The sequence below is a fragment of the Gadus macrocephalus genome, chromosome 22, assembly GCF_031168955.1.
Source record: "Gadus macrocephalus chromosome 22, ASM3116895v1".
NCBI classification, from domain to species: Eukaryota; Metazoa; Chordata; class Actinopteri; order Gadiformes; family Gadidae; genus Gadus; species Gadus macrocephalus.
This window is the reverse complement of record NC_082403.1, coordinates 6,167,069-6,177,068: the sequence shown is the minus strand read 5'-3', so window position 1 is coordinate 6,177,068 and position 10,000 is coordinate 6,167,069. Positions and strand designations below refer to the sequence as shown.

At 45.9% G+C, this 10,000-nt stretch overlaps 1 protein-coding gene across 1 annotated transcript in view; it reads left to right on the top strand.

Annotated features, from left to right (window-relative positions):
* The window catches only part of LOC132451539 (CUB and sushi domain-containing protein 3-like), a 243,589-nt gene that overhangs the window by 136,650 nt on the left and 96,939 nt on the right, over nt 1–10,000 (top strand). Inside the window, exon 9 of the mRNA XM_060044079.1 lies at nt 2,198–2,319. Within this exon, the coding sequence (XP_059900062.1) occupies nt 2,198–2,319 (122 nt within the window). The remainder of the gene's footprint in view (nt 1–2,197; nt 2,320–10,000) is intronic.

Below are 10,000 nucleotides of genomic sequence, written 5' to 3'. Positions count from 1 at the left end.
ATTTTGGACGCCTTTCAGATGCGTCACTCAGACAACGGCAGGGATTGGGAGAGACAGATCACTGGATCCCTTTATGGACTGGTCGATTCTGCCTGCCCCTTAAAACTCACGCGCTGATAGAGAGCCGGATAGACGGCGTCGTGCAGTCAAGGCTCTCGCAAAGCATGATGAGGGGTTGGAACCAAGGACACCGTGGATTCACTTGGGGATTGAACATACGCGTTTCGTTTGGATTGATTCAATGCTGGGAATATGATGCCTAGAACAAACAGCTGGGTCGTGACAGAGGTCCAAAGAAAGGGAGGAATTACAACTGAATAAGCTGAAGTCAAATAGTGAAGTTCACGGGCGGGCTTGATTGGCTGGTTCAGACCCTCAGCTCAGAGGTAGCCAATCAGCTCTGCTGCCTCAATAAGTGCCTTCATTGATCTGACGAATCAATGATCGGATTTGTTCATGACAGTGTTGGCGGTACATGGTAGTTTGTATCGATGCGCCTACCATGCCGAGAGTTACGCAAGGAGAAAAAGGGTGGAAAATAAAAACAACTTTTGTTTTAATACCATATATATCATTTCATATATTATCAAATGCTACCAATATAGAGCAGAAGAATCCCTCTATCTAAAAATATATCCATAGCCTCCTTTTCCGCCCTGATATATATGCATATTTAACTCAAATGGAAAGTACACCAAAAAAGTCTTGTTTTCCAGCCAGCAGGTGAATATACTGATGCATATGACGCTCATGTGCGGTTTGGGAGTCTGAAAGTGTTTCAGAGAGACTTTCAGGAGGTAAACAAACGCTGGTACACACCAGTACTCGGTTTGACCCTGACATAATACAGGCTGAGGTGATGGGCTCACTAGACAGAAAATGGCTTATCACAACAAACTTTATTCTTGGTTTTATGACTGCTCTACGAGTATACATATAGTGGTTGGTGTACTTGAGTCCAAGGGGAGAGGTTCTTGGTTTGAAGCCAACATTATCGTAGAGCAAGATGCCTAAAACCCTCCTGGCTTGATAATAGTTAATTACATGGGTAACAACATGGGTTTACAACAAGGGTACATTTATTAACATTAGCTAATTCACTAAGTACTGTTCATTAATAGTTCATTAATAGTTAGCTCATGGTTTAGTCGCCATCAACTTATTATTTTCCTTATTATGTTAAGTGAGGTATATTTATTAATTATTTAATAGGGTGATATTATGCTCTATATTAATGCATATTCCCAATTGAGTAATGTTATTTAATGGTTAATTATTGTACTTTAATTAACGCATTACTAATAAAGTGTAAAGTGTTGCCAATATATCTAAAATTAAATATAATAAATATTGCCAAACAATTTGTAAAATGACTTAATAGTACATTGGTTAACACTGAGCAAACGCTGTGGGACTCCATGAGTGTCAATTTAATACCAAAGTACTCTTTGAACAACCCCCATCTTTATTTTCAAGAGTTGTGTGTTCTGTTCCGACAAAGTGAACCATTTTCCACTCGTTGCGTCTGTGACAACTCCACCATGTCACACCTCTGACCGCTACCTCGGCTCGCGTCTCTGCCCGCTCACAACTTGAACCATCAAGTCTCTGAGAGAAACCTTTTGATTGGGTGTCACAGAGAGACTTTCTCCCCCAGTTGGGTCGTAATACATTCTGTTCCTCGATGTTCTAAACCAGTGGTTTTCAAAGTGTAGGTCGTGACCCATAAATGTCAGCCAGTCCGAGTGGGTCTAAGAAAAAATGTAAAACCCAAATTTAAAGCCAGCAGTCCGGTTTAAACAGATCATCACTCTATTTGAATACTGAACAGGGGGAACGCTGTATTGATGAACAATATATACAGATACTTGCAAATTTTTAATTTGTACTGCGGTACTGACATTGTAATGCTAATTCAACTCCCCCCAAAACACACAAATTGAACCTGCGCCCGACAGGTGGCTCGGTGAACGGGCGCGATAAGGGCCCCGCGTTGTAAACAGCCTCAAGTGGAGGCTCGTCGCTGGATGACTTTCCATTCAGGAGGCTGCTGCTGTGTGTTCGGGGGGCTCGTTCACTCGCGTGCCTCCCCGTGGAAGGGGTCTCTTCAGCTGCTGGTACTCCTGCTAACGCTGATGATAGCGGTGCTTAGCGACAGCTGTGCTAACGCTCCCGCGGTGTGCTGTGTTGTTCACAGTGAAGACGTGCGGCAGCAGCCTGCAGGGCCCCTCGGGGACCTTCACGTCGCCCAACTTCCCCATCCAGTACGAGAGCAACGCCCAGTGTGTGTGGATCATCACCGCCTCCAACCCCAACAAGGTACACGCACACACACACACACACACGCACGCACGCACAAATGCATATGTTTCGGCACATGCAGACACAGGTATATACACACACAGACACACACGCACACAAACATGCGTGCACACACACACACGCGCGCGCACACGCACGCGCACACACACGTGCGCGTAAGCCCATGTGCACAAACAAACACAGATGTATTCATGTGTTTGTGCTGACACATAGGCACACATGTACGCAGACATGCACCTACATACACACAAAGAGCGAACACACAAAAAGACATATACTCATGCAAACATATGCAGACACCGCAAACACATACATACACACACAGATATGCACAGTTGCACACTCAATTGAAATTCATGGACAACTCTCTGAATCTGCTGAATTGATCCTATCTTGTTTTTCATATTTGTTACATTTGGCGCCTGCATTTATTTTAAACCCTTTGACACTGCCCCATAGCGACCAAATCTCCCGGGTTTTATATTGTATTACATTACACATCAACAACAGTTCACTCACTGTTATATGCTTATCCGGGTTATGCTTCTATATGGCCACATCGATTCACATTTAGAAGGGTGTTATCGCCGGTGATTGGTTAATCTAGTGAGGTGGCAGCCAGCGGTTGGCTGCATTAGCTGGAGAGCCACCCGGTGATGCCTGGGGAGGAAGCTGATTGGTATTCTAAAGACCCTACCTCATTCCACTCAGGGTCACTGTGGTGACTGCACTGTCGTCAATGGCAACGTCAGAGCCCTCGGAGTAACACACAGGCTTCTCTCTCTCTCTCTCTCTCTCTCTCTCTCTCTCTCTCTCTCTCTCTCTCTCTCTCTCATACACACTCACACTTTTTCTCTCTGTTACTCTCTCCCTGTCTCTCTTTTTCTCTCTCCTTTTATGTCTCTTTCTCTATCTCTCTCACATGCTCTCGTCATCTCTCTCTCTCTCTCTCTCTCGCTCTCCCTGCATTTGATATGGACCAGTTTATTTTGAAACAAATGAGCGTTTCTATTGGCTGTCCCTCCATTTTCTTTCGCAATTACTTTCTTTCATTCTTTCATATGTTGTTTCACTATTGTTTCCTATCTGTCCTTCTGCTTGTATTGATTTCTTTTGTCTTTCTATCTTTCACTCATTCCTTCCTCAATTCGTGTGTTCTACGTTTTTTCTTTGTGATACATTTTTTTAATTGACCCTCCCTTTCTTTCCCTCTCCCTCCCTCTTTCTCCACACACTCTAATACTCTCTCGCACACACACACACACACACACACACACACACACACACACACACACACACACACACACACACACACACACACACACACACACACACACACACACACACACACACACACACACACACACACACACAGAGATATTCCATCAGTGACCATGGCCTCTGTTTTATTGCAGAGAGCAGTACATTTCTACAGGGTACAATGTGTGTGTGTGACCGTCGAAGGCTGCTCTGTTAATATGCTCCTGCTCTGTGGGTAGTGTTTGGTATGTATGTGTTTTTGTGTGTGTGTGTGTGTGTTTTATTGTCTGTTTCTTACCTAATGACCAGTGTTTAATATATACTGATGACATGCTATCACTCATAATATGAGAGTGAGAACAGGAAGGATGGAGCGAGAAATATAGAGGGAGAGACATCGGCACACAGCAAGAGAGAGAGAGAGAGAGAGAGAGAGAGAGAGGAGCAGAAAATCCTACCAGTGAGGTCACATGGAACAGGTCTAATGCATCTGAAGTACGTCTAAGAATAATAAATACAGAGCGCGTGAGTGCTTTCTTTATTTCCTTTCTGCGGGTACACACACACGCACACACACACTCATAGCCGCAAGCACACACACACACACACACACACATTATCATTACTTATGCCCCCGATCGATACATAAAATTCCACTTATATTTCCCCCATATTCCCCATTTGTTCCTGGACATTAAGACACTGCAGCAGCAGCAGAGTTGAGGAATGATGGTCATGTGACACATTAGCTCCAGCGTGCGGATGTACAGTACAGTGCAGTCAGAGCTGAACTACAATGGTTTAGGGCCAGGGCAGTGGGTTCCATTCCCAGCCTTGTGGGTTCTGGGTTCGACCCCCAACGAAGGCAGTCTAAGCTGGTATGGGGGCAGTATAGTCTAGTGGTGCTTAGGGAGGCTCTGACTTGTCACAATTGGTTGTTAAAATAAAGATATCCATATAGAACAGATGCTTTTAGTTTAGGCGAGAGCCAGAGAGCCAGTTAAAAGGAGATTGACGGTGAGAGAAAAAGAGAGAGAGAAGGGGAGAGGGAGAGGTAGAGAAAGAGAGAGAGAGACATGGCAGATGACATCTCGTCCCATCTTGGCTCATTTAAATCCCAATTTATAAAACTAGGGGTAGAAATCGAATAATCAAGTCATTTAGCGAGTATTAACCGACAACCTCCTTTCCACGAGGATTGATTACATTCGCCTAACCAGTCTCCAGTTAGTTAAAAGTTATTGATATCCCTTTCCCCTGTTCTCAGCCGGGTAATTATAATGAGTGAAGCTTCACCTGGATTACAGCTACTAATAGCTGGTTCAGACTACACGATTCTCAGACATTCCTCCAGGATTTAACATGTCACACTATACGATCACAGAGCCAGGAAATCGGGCCTTGTCTCGTCGGAAGACTGGCCACACTACAAGATTCGAGGGTGCAATGCTCTCTACTTTGTATCATTCACGTTTGCAAGATATTTTGAAAATCTAAGATTTAGAACTAACATAAATGCTTTTTACATTTTTGTCATAAAGGTTCCAGTAGTTTTTATATCTGCTCAATGCGGCAATCCCTCACAGTAGTTGCGTTGCGCGTGACATGAACTATGCAAAGTAGACGCAGCAACAACGTAGCCTAGCAACAAAGCGTCACCAATGGATCCCGAGTACCTAGCACTAGGCATTATGCTGGCGGTCCTCTGCACAGAGACGAAAAAGAAGAAAAAGAAGAAAAGATTGTGGACTCGTTCTTCGGTTGAAAATGCAGGGAGGTTGCTGCCACATTTCCACCAAAGTTGTCTCCATTATGTTGCTCCATTTTCTATCGTTTTCTTTATTAGCATTCTTCTTGTTATTGATCGCATTCATTTTTGCGGGAGTTACTCCTACTCAGCGTAGTGCAGTGAAGTCAGTTGGTAAACACTGCGCGTGAGCTCCAGCTGTTCGCGTGCTTCCCTCACGCAACTGGGGCCGTGGTTCCCTCATGTCAACAATGGATACATCATGCGATTCCCCAAAAAATTCTGATATGCCAAACTTTTCGTTGTGGGGCTTTCGAACGTTGAAGACCAAAACATCGCAGATCACAAGCATGTCACATTACAAGACCTCGTCTCGTCACCGACCTGTCAAAATCGTGTACGATTTGCAAATTTGTCTGCGACGAAAGAATCGGGGCAAGATAGGGCTGAAATCGTGTAGTCTGAACCAGCCATTAAGAGCATGTACACACACTGTCAACTCATTCAAGCATTATTCAATATTCATAAAACACCCATTTCTGGGAGCAATCTGGAGGGTGTCTGGTAATTGCGACCGGTTAAAATGACTCCTGTATGGCTCTTATTGTGCATATCCGGCCACGTGAGATGCAGATCAATAACTACTAATCAGATTCCTGGTAGAGAGCTGGGACAATCTATCAAGGGACCCACTCTTCCTGACCTCCCTCTTCCTCCCCTCTCTCCCGCCTCCATTCTCTCTCTCTCTCCTCTCTCTCTCTCTCTCTTCTCTCTCTTCTCCTCTCTCTCTCTCCTCTCTCTCCTGCATCTCGCCTTCCAACTGCCCCTCTCTCTCTCTCTCTCTCTCTCTCTCTCTCTCTCTCTCTCTCTCTTCCATCTCGCCTTAACTCCCCCTCTGTCTCTCTCTCCCCTCTTACTTTCCAACTCCCTCCCTCCTCTCCCTCTCTCCTCCTCTCTCTCGCTCTTCTGTCTCTCTGTCCTCTCTGTCTCTCTGTCTCTGTCTCTCTCTCTCTCTCTCTCTCTCTCTCTCTCTCTCTCTTTCTCTCTCTCTCTTCTCTCTCTCTCTCTCTCTCTCTCTCTCTCTTCTCTCTCTCCTCTCTCTCTCTCTCTCTCTGTCTCTCTCTCCTCTCTCTCTCTTTGTCTCTCTCTCCTCTCACTATCCAACCCGCTTCTCTCAACCCCACCCCACACATCACTCTCCTCCACCCTCGCTCCGTATCTGTCACTTAGCCTGCAACATCCCAACCTCCTCCCCCTCCCTCCCTCCCTCCCTCCCTCCCTCCCTCCCTCCCTCCCTCCCCTCCCTCCCTCCCTCCCTCCCTCCCCTCTCCGGCCCACACCCGCCTCATTAGGGAACCTGAACCCATTTCCAAACTAAAAACATTCTAAAGAAATGGAATCAAGAGAGAGAGAGCGAGAGAAAGAGATGGAACGGTTCAGTGTGAGGTCTTGAGAATATGACACCATCATGTGTTTTCTATACGATTTTTTTCTCTCTCTTTTACATTATACCTTGTAGGTCTACGCACACACACACACACACACACAAACAAGGTGCTCCACACAGTATGTGGGGTCAATGGCTGATTCTTTAGTTTCTCGACGTTCCTCTCAGATGTCCGTCTGCCGGTCCGACTGACGCTTCATCATCCATGACGGACAGACGGCCCTCTACTCCTCTTTCATCTGCAGGCCTCTCCCTGTGCTGTTGTTATGTTTTGTTTTCTTTCTTCTTCTTCCATATATCATACTCTCTCTCTCTCTCTCTCTCTCTCTCTCTCTCTCTCTCTCTCTCTCACACATGCTATTATCTCACTTCTGTCCCCCTATGTCCATATTTCATTCGCTCTCTTCATTTCCCCTCCCTTCTTCTCTCCCCCTCTCTTCTTCTCTCTCCCTCCATATGCCTATATTGCAGTAAAGTGTTAATGGCTTCTATAGCTCTCTGATGTTATTGCTTCATTTAGTTTTGGCAGAATGGGCCTTTAGAGCCAATTCATTCTCTCCAGCACTCCGGTTAACCTTGAAGTCAGGACGAAATGGCCATTAGCGGACTTCTCCTCTTCTTCTTCTTCTTCTTCTTCTTCTTCTTCTTCTTCTTCTTCTTCTTCTTCTTCTTCTTCTTCTTCTTCTTCTTCTCCCTCTTCTTCTTATGCTCTTCAACTCTTTTTCTTTCACTTCATCCTTTCTTCTCCTGTTCTCCTCTGTACGCATGTGATTCATGTATCTCCTCTCCTCTCCTCTCCTCTCCCTTCCTCTCCTCTCATCTCCTTTCCACAACTCTCCTCTCTTCTCCTCTATTCATGTCTCTCTTCTACTCCCCCTCCTCATGCTCTCCCATCTCCTCTCCTTCCTCTCCTTGTATTGTGTGACTTTGTACGTCACACACTTCACTTGACCCTCTCTTCTTTAGTACGTCTCTATGTGTCTTGTTTGTATTTCTCCTCTTCCTCATCTCTTTTCTACACCTTTTCAACTTCCTTCTCTCTTCTACGTTCTCATCATGTCCCCTGTCCACAAACTCCTTTGCGTCCCTCCTCTTCTCTTCGACGTCTTCTTGTCTGTCGTCCGATCTTTCTCGTGTAGGGTTTCTAGCGATATGCCTGCGTATTTTGTCCACTCTGCTTTTTTCTTCTTCTCCCTCTTTCTGCTTCGCTTCTCTTCGTCGAGCAGTGTTTGTCTTATTGTTACGATATCATCCATTCATTCTCATCCAGCATAACCATTCTCCTCTCCGTCTCCTCTCCCTCTCTATTCTATCTCCCAATCCTATTATATAGAATATGAAACCATTGTATACGATATACTATGCACATCAAATATGATATTATTCTAAAACGACTGTTTGTTTGTCCCACATTATTTGCTGAAACATCCCATCGTTTGAGCATCAGGTGGAGGTGGATCATTAAAAAGCCTCATATATAAAACACGTATGAACTGGTTAATGGAGTTGTTAATAAGACAGTGGAGTCAAACCTGATGTTTCTGACATGTCTTGAGTATTTCCACTGGTTTGGCCCAGTGAGGAGAGCTCCCAGATCCCCCAAACTCACACTGATACAAAACAAACACACCTTTGGCAAAGGGTTGCAATGAGTGCAAAGCGTTGCGTGACCACACGGCAGCCCTCCGAGCTTTTAGCCTTTTAAGTTAGCCCAAGGAAAAAAAAAATGCGAATCCACAGACTTAACAAAACATTGCAACACAAAGCCATCTCTTAACTTAAACAGTCTCCACGGTCGCTAGGCAACAGCTGGCGGCCTCAAGTCCTGCCCCTTTTAGCCACATGTGTGTGTGTGTGTGTGTATGTGTGTGTGTGTGCTAGAATGAGTGTATGTGTGAGTTTATGTGTGAAAAGCTGTTAACTCAATGCGGAGGTTGGGTCAGAAACACACATGAGGAGGGGGTGGAGGTTGGCGCGGGTGTTGATTGCGATGGGTGTCGACCAATCAGAGGCCCCTGAATTCCCCTTTTTCTACCTCACCATTTAAACAAACCAGGCAGGGGGTTGTAGGAGGAGGAGAGGAGGAGGTACCAGATGTCTCTGTGTGTGTGTGTGTGTGTGTGTGGTGTGTGTGTGTGTGTGTGTGTGTGTGTGTGTGTGTGTGTGTGTGTGTGTGTATGTGTGTGTGTGTGTGTGTGTGTGTGTGGGTGTGGATTGTTGCCCACCTTCGATCACTGTCCGTCCTCTGCCAGGTGTTTTCAGGCTCCCAAATGTAATTTTAAGTTATTCAAATAGGTTGTTTTTTGGATGGATAGAACTCAAACACACACCACACAGACACAGGACACACACGCACGCGCGCGCGCACGCCCACACATACACACACGTATTCTCTCTCTCTCTCTCTCTCTCTCCTCTCTCTCTCTCTCTCTCTCTCTCTCTCTCTCTCTCTCTCCCACACACATACACGTACACACACACACGCGCACACACCCTCATTATCTCATACACTCACACAAATGCTGCGGACCCGTACCCTGTGTACCACTTCATAGTCTCCAAGACAAACTAGAGGAAGTGCTTTATCAAGCAGAAATTCAATTCTGTCGCCTCATTGGCCAGCAGCCAGAGATGGATGGAATGTAGCAATGGACCGGCCAATTAGAAGGGGAGAAAGGGAGGGTATAGGCATGGATAAAAGAGGCTAAGAGTGGAGAGAACGAGAGATGGGGAGGAACAACACAGGAAGAGAGAGAGGAGAGAGGGAGAGAGGGGGAGAGAGAGGGGGGGAGAGAGAGAGAGAGGGAGAGAGAGAGAGAGAGGGAGAGAGAGAGAGAGAGAGAGAGAGAGAGGAGGGAGGGGAGAGGGAGAGAGAAAGAGGGAGGGAGAGGGAGAGAGGACTGTGTGAGAGAGAACAAAAACAGGACGAGAGAGAGTAGGATGTAGAGAGAGAAAGTGAGAGAGAAAGGGACAGAGAAAGAGATACGGAGGGCGAGACAGAGAGAGAGGACATATAGGGAGTTAGGGAGGAGGGGGGAGTGGACAGAGACATAAAGAGGGACAGAGGAGGAAGAGGACGAGAGTGAGGGAGGGAGGAAGAAAGACATGGGAGTTAAATTAAGACCGGGAGATGGAGATGGGGAGAGAGGGGATGGAGTTTTGTGTGAAAAAGTGTCCCAATTAAAGAAGGGGAGAAATATGTTGCCTCTGCAGTGTCATCTATC